This window comes from Pongo pygmaeus, chromosome 13, assembly GCF_028885625.2.
Source record: "Pongo pygmaeus isolate AG05252 chromosome 13, NHGRI_mPonPyg2-v2.0_pri, whole genome shotgun sequence".
In the NCBI taxonomy this organism is placed as follows: Eukaryota; Metazoa; Chordata; class Mammalia; order Primates; family Hominidae; genus Pongo; species Pongo pygmaeus.
The window spans coordinates 66,268,774-66,284,622 of record NC_072386.2 but is presented as its reverse complement, the minus strand read 5'-3'; the positions used below and the strand labels follow the sequence as shown (position 1 = coordinate 66,284,622).

Below are 15,849 nucleotides of genomic sequence, written 5' to 3'. Positions count from 1 at the left end.
AGTATACCTAGGACATTTTTCATTCAACTGCACACATCAGTTTTCAAGGGCTCCATTTGGGAAAACTTACTTCAGGAGGAAGGGTTCTATCTGGAAAAATTTGTTTCTGGAGGAAGAAATTTACCACCATTCATGTGCTGCCCACATGTCCATGTGTTCTGTTTTCTGTAATTCATCTCCTTGGGATGTCGTTTCTGCCATTTCTGTTACTGACCTTCATCACCTCAATTTCATGTTTTGCAAATTTCAAATGGATACGAGCCATGGCTCCTTTTCATCACTGAATAATATTCAAAGGATCTAATCTCAGCCACTCCCACGACCAGTCCTCAGCTGAGATGGAGCCTGTCATCAAAGGGCTTAAATGAAAGAAAAACTTGCCCAACCTAGAACCAAATTTATAATCATTGGTTACAGTTGATTCTCATTATTTGTGGCAGTTATGTTCTATAAAATCACTGCAAACACTTAATTAGTGAATACTGAAATAGTGTTCCAAGGGAAAATACATGATGTTCAGTTCCTGCAAGCATCTGGTCACAATGTTTTCATCAATCAATCAATATATAAACTTTTTTTATGTGCGTTTCTGTTTAAATGAACATTACTTAGTATACATTGTTGATTTATGAACATTGAACTCATGGCCAACAGTATTGTAACTTGTGCATAAATGAAGCTTATCTAACACACGTATTTTCTTCATAAGGCACATCACAGCCTTCCTGCACTTGGGAATACTAGACAGTATTTCAGCCCTTTGCTTGGAAGCCAATTTGAACAGCAAAATCACCAAGGAAAAATACAAAAATGAGCGGAAAAAAAGGCACTAAATAGGTTGTGAAAAGGACACTTGTTTACAGTATGAAACAAGAAGACAGAGCCTCACACATTGCCAGGTGGCAACATGAACGTTGGGCAACTCAAATTTTTCTCCACTCTGCACATGTCCACAAGTGACCCAAAAAGTACTTTGTATTGATTTTGTGGTTATAAATACATGCTAGTGAAGAGGCAAATTTACAAATATAGAATCTGCAAATAATGAGGTTTGACTGCATATATTTATAAATTATAAACATTGATTGTTATCTAATGAAAATAAGATTTCTCCCAAATGTCAATTTTATTATTACCATCATACATCACCTAATGACAGAGACATGTTCTGAGAAGTGCGTCTTTAGATGCTTTCATCATTGTGCAGACATCATAGAGTGAACTTATACAAACCACCCAGATGGTAGAGACCACTACACCACCTAGGCTATCTGCTATAAACTGTTGCTCCTAGGCTGCACACCTGTACAGCATGTTACTGTACTGAATACTGCAGGCAGCTGTAACACAATGGTAAGTATTTGTGTATGTAAACATAGAAAAGATACTGTCAAATTATGGTATTCTAATTTAGGGGACCACTACCATATATGTGGTCCATCACTGACCCAAATGATGTTACATGGTGCATGACTGTATCTGGATAGGCATTTTCTCTCATGATTTGACTGTCATTTAAATCATTTACTTGTCATTTTTCCCATCTGTTTGCTCATTTTCCTTATGGCACTCGTTTTTTATCTTGTAAGGTACGATGAAGAGAGATCTTATAAGAGAAGTGTGAGGTAAAATCTCCTGATCTCCTATTCACGCTGGACCCTGTGTGTGTACACCAGTGTTTTACTTGTGGGTGACCTCAACAAGCTACCAGAGCAAGAGGTCACTGTATCAGTCTTTTGTATGCCATTTCCAGTCTTTGTCCTGTGTGTAAAGCTGTTGAGGTCAACCTAATTTGCAACCGAAACCTACTAAACCAGATACATCCCTGACTTGGCCAGGCTGCAAGCTAACTTGAACTGTACCCACAAGACTGATGTGGATGTTTTCAGCTTTATTCAGCCAGCATGTTTCTGATCCCTTTGCAACTTATATCTACCTTTTATGAAGGAATTTGCAAAGTAAATGTACATAAACACGGAATGGGAGGCAATGACAACATATTTAATGGAAGGAGTACGTCTCAGGGCTCCAGAAGACAGTTTTGAAAAGCACATATGCACCACTTTCGTTTGGCCCTGCTTTGCTGAGTGACTGTCTCATGCTGTGCTTGCTTCTCTTTTGTTTCTTTTCCACGCCAATAATTTTTGCTCCTGCAGACTGGATGAAGAACTGAGGGAAGCATCAGAGGCAGCTAAGTAAGACTTGGTTTTCATTTAGCGGCTGGCATGTTGGCTTGCATTTCAGAACTGAATTGGGAAAATCTGCATGCCTGGTGTTTCGTTCCTGCTTCCTGATAATAATGCACTTTAGAAATTCTCTGTCTCCTATGATAGATGTCATCTCTATTATTCTTACTACAATCTGTTTTTCCCCATGATCTTGGTTATACTGAGGAATGTATTTGTCACTGTTGTTGTTTTTTAATGTACACGCAATTCTAGGCACCACAACAAAAGAGCATATCACAGGCACTGCCACATATAGTGTGACATCGAGATGATCATTAGGTATTGAGGCAGCAGAACCTCACTAATTCCTACCAGTGGGGAGGAATAATAGCACATCGAGATTTGGAAGATTTTTGTAGAATCAATTTCATGGCCTTCTATGAATTAAAACAACAACAACTTAATGACTTTGGATATATTGCTTAACTAACAGACTTTGAGCTATTTTGATGAATAGAAAAACAAAAGTCATTGCCCACTATTGTTAAAGTATGGTTCTCAAAAAGGCAAAATTACAACTCTCATGCAAATATAAAATGAACACATGCCAATGATTTTATTCAACTAATTATTTAATGCAGGAACCACTAAGGTGTTAAAGCCAGTTCAAAGAACATTTGAGCAGCTAGATATCTATAGGCAATTTATAGAAGAATATTTGGATAAGATTGTTGGGTTAGATACAAAACTGGTTAATCAACAACAGGGCAATAAACTATAATATTGAGGTTGTCTTTTCCACTGGACAGAAATTATTTGCATCTCTGCTGGACAGAAACAAGTTAACCTCTGCCCCTATTGAGCTGTAAAATAGCCCAACCAATAGAAAGTCAGACCCCTGTAATCCCAGCACTTTGGGAGGCCGAGATGGGTGGATCACGAGGTCAGGAGATCGAGACCATCCTGGCCAACATGGTGAAACCCCGTCTCTACTAAAAATACAAAAATTAGCTGGGCCTGGTGGCGCATGCCTGTAGTCCCAGCTACTCGGGAGGCTGAGGAAGGAGAATCGCTTGAACCTGGGAGGCGGAGATTGCAGTGAGCGGAGATCACTGCACTCCAGCCTGGGGACAGAGCGAGACTCCATCTCAAAAAAAAAAAAAAAAAAAAAACCAGTCATTCTCTTTTCTCATTTCCAAGTTACAAAGAAATTTTCTGGTAATACATGTTAGATATAACCAAATACTATTTGAAAAGTTTGCTGTATTAAGCACATTAAGTTTCTTCCCCATTTTAAATGTTGCTTATGCTGTTAATTTTTAAAACCAGCTCCCATTTTAATAAACATTGCAAAAGCAGAAGGCCTGGACAATGTCCTAACAGCTATAAATTCTGAATAAATAAAATCTAACTAATAGACATTTTCTGCATAGTTGTAAATGCCAATTCCTCATTAAAACAATCCATTTAGACATTTTTCCCCATGATACATTTTTATTGTAATAACCTATAGGATTATTTGCTTGTAGTGTGCCAATCTTTTGTGTTAAAAATTAAAGGATAGGTTTTTGCTTTAGAAAGTTTAGCATTAGTGGAGTTTACTGTTACAATATTCCGTTCTTCTCATTTTCTTTCAAGATAATTGTCACCCAATTAGATAACAAAACTCAAAACTGTGTAATTTTTTATTCTGAAAAATCTTCTTAGTCTTGATCCCAACTGTCACAAATAAGAAGTTGTGGAAGTAAGGAAAATACTAGTAATCAAGGAACTGAGTGTTGGTGTAACATCCCTTTAGCATTTATCTGCACTCAAATTGCTTTGTATCATGAGATTTCCTAGAGAGAGAACTCTCAGTGAGTTTTTCTTTCAGATTTATTTTTTTAGGATGATAACATATTTATGAAATTAAAGCGCTATTTTCAAGACAAAAGATAGGGGGAAAGAACACCAATAATTTTTCAGACAAACCTGTCATAAAGTCATATTGTCATGTTTCTTTCATTATTACCATGAAATCTTCTTTTAATAGATTTTTTTCCTCTATATTTGTACTCTTTCTGCTTAGCTGCTACAGTAAAATGATTATTGTTTTGGGGTAGTTTTGTAGCTTTCTCTTTTTTCTCTCACATCCACTATTTTGTTCTCTTCCTTACCCCTACCTACCCTCTCCCAATGTGCCTAAATGGCTCAGAGGGTCCTGAGACATTTTGATCTCCCTCCTAAAGGAAGCACTATGCTCGTGCCTAGTACATAGTAGATGCTCAGTAAATTTATGCTGCATAAATTAATGAATTTGCATAAGAGTCAGTTCATTGCTGTTGAGCAGTGGGTTCTCAAACTTTATTGTGCATTGCAATGATGTGGAGCACATGGTAAAACATGAAATCCCATGTCTCACCCCCAAAGTTTCTGATTCAGCAGCTCTAGAGTGGAGCCTAAAAATCTGCATTTCTGGCCAGGTGAGGTTGCTCAGCCCTGTAATCCCAGGACTTTGGGAGGCTGAGTTGGGAGGATTGCTTGAGGCCAGGAGTTAGAGAGAGACCAGCCTGGGCAACATAGCAGGACTCCATCTCTACAAAAAAAAATTTTTTTAATTAGCCAAGTATGGTGGTATGTGCCTGCAGTCCCAGCTACATGGGAGGCTGAGGTGGGAGGATCCATTGAGCCCTGGAGTTCAAGGTTGCAGTGAGCTAATTGATCTTACCACTACACTCCAACCTGGGCAACAGAGTGAGACCCTGTCTCAAGAAAAGAAAAAGTCTGCATTTCTAACAAGTTCCCAGTGATGCTAATGCTGCTGGTCTCAGGACCCAGCTTTGAGAACCACTGCCTAAAAGTCAAGGGCCAAATAAAAATAATCAGATTTGTTTTAGAAGTCTATGCTCTTGCTTTGGATTCAGTGGGTAAGCCATCTGCCTGAAGAATCCTCCCTCTAGGATCTTTTGATCGTGCCTTTTTGATGGTAACATCACATGTATGAGGAATTGAAATATATTTGCACATTTGAAAATGTGTACAGAGAAAAAATTCTACTCTGTTGACCCCACAGGTGACTGGAATGCCTTAGAATCCCAGTGATTGGAATGCCTTAGAATCCCACCATCTCGGCTACCAGCAACATTTTTTCAAACTACCTTTTAGCTTCTGCAGTAGCCCCTGAATTCTAGGAGAGACTCTATGATAAACATGATCACTGCAGATCTATGGTTAGAAGCCAGATATGCCCAGGTTCTTCCTGTTGACAGATGCGCCTGACTTTCCACATGACTTGTTCAGAAAGCTTCAGGCTGGGTCTAACCAAAGGCAAACGTACACTTGATCAGGGAACAAAACCTATCTGTCCACTGTTTTGCTTTATGCCCACTAGTTTCTCAACATTCTCCCTCTCCCCTCACACACACATACCACCACTCAAACTGCACCCCAACTCTAACTGACTTCAGAAGGTGATTTCCTCAGCCTGCCTTATCTTTTCTTTAAAACCTTAGCTCTACACAGGAAAGAAAGTATTATACTTCTGAAGGATAAATAGTATACCTAGAACCATTCTTATTTTGAAAATTGGGAAGCATCCATGTGTTGCCTTTGGAGTGACAGTATTAAAGGGTTTGCAAATTGCTGTTTTCCTTGGGAGGATTACTCAAAATTAAAAAGCAGAAAAGCTGAGTTTGGAAGATTGCCCTTTCCTGATTCCATTCCAGCTTTGCTAGGTTTTTTTTTTTAGCACACTGTCAGCACTTACTTGACTGTCCTTGCTCACTGGAATTGCCAAATATTCTCTATAAAAATATCAGACCACCAGCAAGAAGGGTGGGGAGTGCGAAAGGAAGGTTACTATCTCAGCTGGGGAGATAGCCTCCTGTCATTTTCAACAAAACACCTGACCTTCATCATGGATCCTCTTATGTGCAAACAGATAAATTAGCTTGTGAAATTATATTACAAAGAGGACAACAGCACTTAAAAAGGATCATAGAAGCTCTTTAAATAGTGTTTGTTTGTCAATAATAAAATATTTATGGGAGGCCGGGCACAGTGGCTCACGCCTGTAATCCCAGCACCTTGGGAGGCCAAGGCAGGAGGATCGCTTGACTCCAGGAGTTTGAGACCAGCCTGGGGCAACACGGCAAAACCCTACCCCTACCAAAAATATGAAAATTAGCCGGGCATGGTGGCATGCAGCTGTAGTCCCAGCTACTTGGGTGGCTGAGGCAGGAGAATTGCTTGAACCTAGGAGGCAGAGGTTGCAGTGAGCCGAGACAGCACCACTGCACTTCAGCCTGGGAGACAGAGCAAGACTCTGTCTCAAAAAAAAAAAAAAAAAAAAAATTATGGGAGGGGTATAAAAGTTGAGGTGTAATGAGTATTCATCAAGAATAGGAAGCAAATTTGAAATTTGCTAACAGAGAAATCGCACCAGTATGAAATATCAAAAACAGCTAATACTACACAAAAAACATAAATGCCATAAAAACACTTTTATTTATTATTTTATAAGGTTACATTTGTTTTCTGGGCATACTCAGTTGAGGTAAATGGTAGGATTCATTTGTATCACCTGGACACAGCTCAGTTGTATGGAGTGGTAAGTGTCCTGTTATTTCTGTAACAACAACAATGAGGAGAGCTGACGTTGACATTTTTTTCTTCCAGTGTATTGGGAAATCCTCATTCTCGTGAAAACTGAAAATTAACTGTGTTCACGGGTGAATAAAATTAGGCTGCTTGAGAGGGATTTTCCTCTGTGTGTATTTTATTATTTGGGGTAGCAATACAGTTTTGTAATATGTCCCCTGAATAAGACAAATTGAAAAGGCAGGGAAAAATGAGGACAGAAGAGACCACTGGAGGTGTTTGGAGTTTTTAATCTTTGCTTTGTGTTTTTATATCATGGGCAATCACTTGTATTTCAAAACTGATGGTAAGGGTTACAGCTTAATCTCATCATCTGTTCAGGTATGGATTTGTTCAGTATTAGCAATGGGACCACATTAAACAGTTTCAAATGCCTCAAATCTGTTGTGCTTTCACAGTGGTGACAGTGGGGAAATATTGACTGCTTCCTATTTTTTCCTTGCACTCAGAACTAGCTGCCTTTACAATGATCCAGAAATGTCTTCTATGGAGAAGGAGTAAGAATTCACCATCAATAACAGCTATGTGGTTACTTGTAGTGTTGTATGGCTGGGCTCTGAAAGAAAACACACTGAGGACTGGGTAAACCCTGTTTAGATGTTCAGCTTTCCTGTGCTCCATTCCTGAAATGAGAAACCTGAAGCTATATTTGCCAGCTTCACACCATTTCATTCACGATCACCCCTTAAATTTCTAAAGGCCAACCTATGGACATGGCATTCTATTTTTCCAATCCAAAAATGGGAAGAAAATGAATATTAGAACCAGATGTAAGAACATTTGGGCAAGAGGAATGCAATTCTGCTTTCTGGATGACATCATCTCTATTTTAATTAGTGGAAGTTGGAACTTCCATTTAATACTTTGGTGGATGGAGAGAAAATGTGCTTGTTTTGCAACATCCAGGAGGAATTCGAGCCTGGATGAGACTGTAGGAATGATCTATTTAGAGGATTACCATCCTGTGAGAAGTAGAAATTGGACATGTAGTGAGTTCTTACCACGTTCCAGACTGTAAAAAGCTTCACACGCAGTGTCTGATTTTAATCCTCAGAATAAGTTTATGAGGTACATTTCCCAGATGAGGAAAGAGAGGCATGGAGAGACGATCTGACCAGTCCACTGTTTTACAGCTGTAAAAATCACCCAGAGCTGGAATTTGGACCTTGGCAGTATAGCTCCAGGGCCAATGGTTTTTAAATCAGAAAGAGGTGGTCTTAATGCTAGACGGGTGTACCACTTCCAATTTAATGAAAGACAAAACTATTCACCTAAGAGAACAGAGCGAATTAGTGGCCAAGTCAGTTTCAGGGAATAAACTGTGGTCACCAACAAGCTTTCAGAGAGAACTTGGTCATCCAACAAGGAGCTTCCAATTTGGTTTGAGTTGTGGAGAATTTAACATTGTCCTTGTTCCTAGGAATCAGGAAGCAGAGGGGAAAGATCAGTTTTAAATGTGTCTCGTCTCTATTGTCACCTTTTGCTGTCTTTGGACCTCCTTTCCGTTGAGGTCCAAAAGGAAGTTGGAAAATTATAGTGAAATATCTCCACATTTGCCATGTTGACCTTGCAACTTAAAGTTTAGGCACAAAAACTCCAGAGACAGCCCCAACTGAAAAAGTTCACAAAGAGCAAAGGCTGGGCCAATTCTGGATGCATGCCTATGAGTTAGCCCTGCTCTGCAAGGAAACTTTATTTTTTCTAAATAACATTTTAAAAAAAGAACAAAGACTATAGAGAGACCTTTGAAATCACACAGCTATTTTTCCAAAGGTCACTGTTGCCCCACCTCTTTTAGATGAAGATAACAATTGCTTCAAGGAAATTGGCACATGAAATTCTGCAAAGCAATAATACCTCAATTCCCCAGTCCACGATAATTCTTTTTGCAACTATTTCTTCCCTCAGCAAAACAGCACCCCCTCGAGCAGTTAACAGAGCCCACAGTTAACAAGCAGCAGAGAGGGCACATGTGGAAGCCCAGCCAATGGCTGGCCCGTCGCTGCTACATCTTGGGGCTTACCCACTTCTTTGCTTGCCTTGTCTGTCTTGCTTCTTATTCCTATGCAGGGCTGTTTTGGTTGGGAAGAGGGCAACCATTGCTTCCTGTCTGGGTTCATTTCAGGGCTGGGCATGGAGGAGGGAGGGATACTACAAATTATTATTGTTACTTCCCACTTTTTAGAAGAACACATTCTTCTCAAGTCTTCCCTTTCTTCAGCCCTTTCTTTCCTGAGCCCTTAAGAGGCGCAAGATCACAGTGTGGATGATGAGATCGGGATAAGGGGCAAGAGTAGCCAGGAATTTTTTTTTTTTTTTTTTTTTGACTTCCAGTCCTGGATTTCTGGCTTTCTTTGGTATTAGAATGAGGGCTGCATTTACTTCTTCTGGCACCTTTACACTGTAGGCCATCAAGGACAGAGGAGCGTTCTGTGTGGAAGCATTTTACACCTTCCAGAGCTAGTGTTGAATGAATACACTGCAAAATGGGCAAGGGTTCTTCCAATGGGCTCGATCAGTCCAAGAATAAGATGGAGTGTGTGCTGTTACCATAGTGGTCTCTCATTTTCCTCAGAGAGAGAAGGGAAGGTTATGCCCATTTTGTTCTTCTACATAAAATGCAAATGTTTTTATTCATCATTAAACAATATTGTCTGACAGTTTGTAAGGAACCTCATTTAATACGTGTTAGACATAAAAATGGCCTATTGTAAAATTATCAGAAGGTTGCTCTGTCTCAGGAAAAAGTTGCTTATAGAAAACTAAGCCCGTTTGCCCAAAGATTAAGAATATTCAATTCTAATTACAAGTACTCTTTTTTTCCAAAAAGGATACTTTTATTTATTTATTTATTTATTTATTTAATTTTTAAATAGCCCTGGGTGCTTGTCTCCTTCCCTTTTAGGTTTGGATTTTATGAATTCCTTCATGTTCCAAAACTTGCAACATGCCTTTTTTTATTTTTACATATTCGTTTAAAGTACAGTGATCAAGAGTGGCTCTATTTGAGGAAGCTTAAATTAGCATCATTGTTAATAGCTTTGTTAACTCCACAACATTGCTGTTCTCTCAAATATTAACCTTCCAAGTGGTTTCCTGTATTTACTTACAAGAAAATTGTTCACTTTTGACTATCTCATTTATTTCATAAACTGGGTAAACAGGTTCCAGTCTTTTAGCTTTTGGGCTAACAAAAGCTGAAGGGATGAATTAAATCCTAGAAGATTTACAAAAAAGTTAGTACGAAAAATAATCGAGATGGGCATCCTGGTGTAAGTGTTAGCTCAGGGGCCCGATGGTGAAACAAGGTGACCATGTTCTTTTAAGCTTCCAAGACTATTTCACATATTCTGACCCACTCTCGCAGTTTTTAGACAATGTGCCTCAAATTTTGGTTTAGTAAATATTCTCTTGGTCTATGGGAAAAAGTCAACCAACAGAGAGAAAGAATCAAATTTCCAATCACCAAATCAAACTTACTACAGATTTCTGGGAACAGGAAGGACATTTTAAAAGCAAAAACAAGATTTTTTTTAAATGACCTGTTTTGTAAAGTATGTAAGAAAAAGATCTCAGGGTCACAGTGGATAAAAAGAGGATACCTCTAAAGCAAACTCTGCAGGTAAGAAAACAAGTCAGAGGGCCTAAAAACTAGAAATATTCATGATGATTTTGGCTTTCCAAAGGAGACAAGATTGTTGCAAGTAGGGTAATAAAGCAAAGAGCTATTTTCTCATTTCAAAAAAACACTGAGGGCCGGGCGTGTTGGCTCATGCCTGTAATCCCAGCACTTTGGGAGGCTGAGGTGGGCGGATCATGAGGTCAAGAGATCGAGATCATCCTGGCCAACATGGTGAAACCCCATCTCACTAAAAACACAAAAAATTAGCTGGGCGTGGTGGTGTCTGCCTGTAATCCCAGCTACTCGGGAGGCTGAGGCAGGAGAGTCGCTTGAACCCAGGAGACGGTGGTTGCAGTAAGCCAAGATCGCACCACTGAGCTCCAGCCTGGTGACAGAGCAAGACTCCATCTCAAAAAAAAAAAAAAAAAACACCACAAAACAACAACAAAAAAACCCACCGAGGTACTATTGCTGCTAATAATAACAGACATTATGATATGTTCACTATGTACAATTGAAAATGCTTTAGACTTATTCATTAGCAAGCCGTGAGAGCGGTATGACTGTTCCATTTTACAGATACAGAAATGGAAACTTAGAGAAGGTGGGTGACTTGGCCAAGTCCCCACTGCTAATAAGTGACGAAATTGCTGACTATATTTCAAAGGAAAGATACTTTACCACTGTAAACTGGATGGGCAGGCAGCGTGAGTCACCAGTGGCTTTATTTGCAAAGCTTCTAGAATGAACACTGCTCAGCTGCCGCAATTCCACAAGTAAAGCACAGTAACCTTTGCAACATGCAAGCTTATGGCTCAGGGGGCAGAGATAAGCAAAATCCACAGATATGTGCCAAATCACCCTTTGCAAACCAATAGTTTCTCTTTTATCACAACTGAAATTCTTCCTCTAGTTACTGGCTTTTGGTTTTCTTCCTCTTGGGTGGGTGCAGTAGGAAGTTGTGCTGTGTTCACTAAGAGGCAGAAGAGAGACATGTGATTCAAGTAAGTTTTAGGCTTACTCCTCAGATACTTGGGAACCCATTTGACCTTCTGAAAAACAAGCTTTTCTTTAGTTATAAACATCCATCTCAGTAAGGTAGGCTAACCCCTTTCAGTCAATTCCTTTGGCTCCTAGAAAATGTTTGGTGTTGTTTTATTGTTTACCATTTCTTACTATTTAGTGCTTGTCAGACATTACTTACTTGAGGCAGAATATTTGTTTGCTTCACAAGGAAAGGTCACTTATTAAAAATAAATAAAATGGCATGATTTCCGGAATGCACTAATGCTCCTTATCTTAATTGACTTTGGGAATGAGCCTTTACATGAGTTTTTTATCTCACTGGATCATTTTGAAAAGGTGTAAAATGCTTCCAGAAACGATTTTGTAGAACTAAACAGATTTCATATGTTGGAGAAAAGCCTGACAAGAGGAGGATTGGGTTTTACCAGATTTTTCTATTATAAGAAACTTGCATGACTTAAATATTTTCAGTATGTCCTTTGAGGAAAAAAGCAAACACAGTGCTACCCAAATCATTACTAAATGTCTCTCATTTGGTTTCTCGTGTTTCTCTCTCTTTTTCTTTTCTTCGCAGTATTGACTTGAAGCTGAAAGAAAAGCCCTAGTTGGCCACGCTGGAAGAAGAGGATGCTTTTCTGGTTCATGGTTCTGTTGAAACATATCTACCTGAAAGAGACAGGGCTGATGTTACCTTTTTCCACTTTGCACTACCTGGTGCCATTCTAAATTTCTAAGGGGAAAAATAGGAAGAAAGTTTGTTTACTCTTAAGATATTTTATGAAATTGTGTGTACTTTCCTATTTTGCCAATTATGTGCCTCAAAGATTTTAGTTGAGCCTTAGCAAGAAAGTAGGACCTTCCATTTCAATACTTCGTTAACACGGTGCAGTGATACTTTGTCCCTTAGACTGGTGTTTACCAGTAAGATACCTTTAATCCACTGTTAAGTATGAGTGGATTTGTTTCCATAGATTAGCTGGATTTCCTTTTGCAGATTGTTTCCCCTGTTTGACTCCACCTTTAAATCCTAAGCCTGACTAGGACAGCCACAAACCACACAAGGTGTAAAACCATCATCAGCTAAGTGCCCGCTTTGTTCTTGTTTACCAGAATCTCCTTTAACTTCTCAAAGGGAAGCCGGGCTTTCTAATCCACATCAACTTTATTTTAGTTGTCAAATTGGGCATTATATTTTATGTAAATTAGTCTTTTAATAGATCATTTTTCTGATGAATGTTGGTGACCTCCACATTGCGAAATTTAAGAATCCGTGTTGCATGTTTGGTAGCTCTCTGAGCTTCAGGCCATAAACTCAGCTCCAGAGTTTACCTTTTAAGTGCCAAGAACTCAAGGGCAAGGTGGCCTACTCAAAAATCATTTGGTAGCATTCAGTTATTCATGAATTCCTCTCTCGCATGCATTATAAAAAGTGATCTGCTTTAAAACACTGTAATCTGATCATAGGCTTAAAATTAAATATGAGTATGTGCTTTCATGTACAAAATATTTCCTTTATAGTCTTCATATGCCCTTTAAAATGCCAACAAGATTTCAAGGCTGTAGGCCTCTAGTGAGGTGAGGTGGCAAACCACAGCTAAGTCTAGCTCACCACTGTAAGCTAAGAATGGTTTTTACATTTTGGGTTGGAAAAAATTTTTTGGAATATTTCATGACATATGAAAATTATTCAAATGTTAGTACCGATAAATAAAGTGTTACTGAAACACAGCCACACAAACTTGTTTTTGTACTGTCTACAGCTGCTTTCACACTACAGCCGCAGAGCTGAGCAGTTCAGCAGACCATATGTCCCACAATGCCTAAAACATTGACTATGTTTACAAAAAAAGTTTGCTGACCCTTGCTGTAGCAAACGCATCCTTTCCTACTCCACCCAATTTGTATTTAGATAGTTTCTCTAACAGAACGGACAAATGAGGCTGCAAACTAATTTATTTTTGTCAAAAATCAATGTTTTGACATCCACAGACAGTGAAATAAAAGAAATGGCTTGCTGAAAAACATGAGGAGGCCTAGCCACAAAATCACTGCTTAGGTTGCAATTGCCAAAATGAAGCCTTCTTAGAAGCACTTCTTTAGTATATACAGGTGTTGGCTGAAGTCTGTGCCTCACTCTGGGAACCATTCTTAGTCTCCAGTGTCTCCTATTACAAAGAAGCTGGCAGAAATAAAAATGAAGGGGAGAGAGGGGTTCCACCCTAGTCTCATGGTGGAAAATTCATTGGGGAGAGCTGTCCAGGATACTTGGAGCCCTGGGTAGAAGGAGCTTGTAACTGCTTTAAAGTAGACGTCTTTGCACAGGTGATTAAGTTTCTCTGACCTCATTGCTTCACGTCTGTCTCCTCCTGTCCTTCCGCACGTGCCCACACACATGCAGGTCAGCCCTCTTTCCTCCATAAGCCTCCATCGTTTTCTCCCTTCTCCCCTTGATCCTTTCACGTGAGTATCTTGTTGAATTGTATGTTCTGTTGGATCTCCTCCTTCATAACATCTGGCTTGTTGGACAGAAAAACCCTACAGCCCACCCCCTCCCACAGCCCACCTCCACTTTTGAAAGCCCAAATTACACCTCTCTCAGAACACAGTGTTGACGTAAATACAGTTACACAATATTCCTGTTTGTTCACCTATTTGCTACTTTCACTCAGTAGCGTCCCATTTTGTAAAATGAATTCCATGGTCACCCTGTCACAGGAAGTAATGAAAAATCCAGTGTTCAGTGTAGTGGTGCAAACCTGAGGGCATAGAGCTGTTCATAGAGGGCTCTTGTTATAGCCAAACAGACACAGCAACAATCTCACCATTTATATGTATATTTTTAACTTGTCCAGCTCATCTATGGAAAACTACTCAGGTGGTATGCTGTTTGAAGCCTCATCTTCCTACATGAAAATTATGGGCATTTGTCCCAATGATTTTGTTTCAGCTGTTCTGTAGGCTGCATAACCACTCTGACATTTAGGTATCTGCTATTTTATTATCTTAAAAGACAATTTAATTGCATGTGCTAGGGAAAAGCTACCATGTAAATTCACCCCAAGTAAATAGAATCCTAGATGAATCCTAGAAAAATAATCCCTAAGCAGATAGGTAGACAGAGGTAAACATTCACATGATTTAGCTCTCTAGCTCTTGCACTCTGAACATTCTTGCTTTGGTTCTGACTTCTGGGAACTGCTTTGCATTTCCCCTATAGATCTGTAGTTAAGGGAACCAAGGGGTCACTGGGGCAAAAGCATTGTTTCTCAAAGCTCCTTGATTAAGAGAAAGAACAGAAATTTGCACAGAAGATACTGTCAAGGAGTGAGAAAGTTTGTTTGAGGGCAGTAGGTCAGTGTGGAAGAAAATACTGAAGTTTCTGTTGAAGCCATACAATGTTCTATGGGGTTACTCTCTAAGACATTCTCTGAGGTGTGTGAGGAAGTCACTACTCCTAGCCTTTGTTAAGATGTAATTTTAAGTATTCAGTTATGGTACTATGTTTGCAACTCTTGTCTTATCACAATGCCTCAGTAGTTTGTTCCCTTAGAAACATTTAGATGTGCACAAATTAATCTTTTATATATCTAAAGGTTTTTCTATCATGTATTGGATTGCTCAGAATAAAGTGTCTATTAGACTTCGTTTTGGTAAATAAATTCTCCTTCATGTAGATTAATAATATAAAAGTCTGTAATGACACAATATATCTATATAGCCTCACTGTATAATTCAGAAATAAAAATTGATTCTGCATGTGATGGTTTTCTTTCTTTGAGTCAGCAAGAATTTTTCTCTGGCTTCACTTTGCAGCAGTTTTATCTCAACATCAATCTAGCTTGGCACTTGGTACTGGAAGACTGTATACATTTTGGTTTTTCTGTACACCCAAACTTTATTCTGTCTTCATTTTTGCCTTTCCTATCTCAGAGTTCAATACACCAAGCTTTCACACTGTTGTTTACTCTCTGGATAAGCGATTTCTTACTTTGGAAACATCTCCATGTTTCATGGTTACTTGATTTTTGTCTTTTCCTCTCTTTTCCCCTTGCCTTTTTATGGCATATATTTATTTTTAAATTAAAATGTATTGAATATCATTTTATTTTTAGTTGGGGTTTTTTCCCCATTTTCACAACCTTCAGGCAAAACCAGAGTTGAGAATCACCACTGTGCTATTTTTTTAACTTAATAAACACATGTGTGCCTCTGAGAAAGTTGTTGGACTAGCCAAAGGAGAAATTGCTCTACAAAAAGTGAGACGTTGCATGTTCTCATGATCTAAAAATGAGTTCTGGTAGATATTGTCCTCTACCCAAGAAAGGGAAGAAACAGAAGAAAAGGCTGACAAGTAATTGCAGGTAAAGGAAGGACATTCAACTACAAGATGTACTG

At 39.0% G+C, this 15,849-nt stretch overlaps 1 protein-coding gene across 6 annotated transcripts in view; it reads left to right on the top strand.

Annotated features, from left to right (window-relative positions):
• The window catches only part of PRUNE2 (prune homolog 2 with BCH domain), a 289,980-nt gene extending 274,770 nt beyond the window's left edge, over nucleotides 1-15,210 (top strand). For 2 of the 6 annotated variants that reach the window (XM_063649607.1, XM_063649606.1), the window contains exons 17-18: nucleotides 1,590-1,625; nucleotides 12,029-15,210. In XM_063649607.1, the coding sequence (XP_063505677.1) occupies nucleotides 1,590-1,625; nucleotides 12,029-12,059 (67 nt within the window). In that variant the 3' untranslated portion in view covers nucleotides 12,060-15,210. Of the gene's footprint in view, nucleotides 1-1,589; nucleotides 1,626-2,156; nucleotides 2,196-7,255; nucleotides 7,304-12,028 lie in introns of all 6 variants that reach the window. The other 4 variants (XM_063649605.1, XM_054502954.2, XM_054502955.2 and 1 more) reach the window with 4 other exon arrangements.
• The last annotated feature ends 639 nt before the right edge of the window (nucleotides 15,211-15,849 follow it).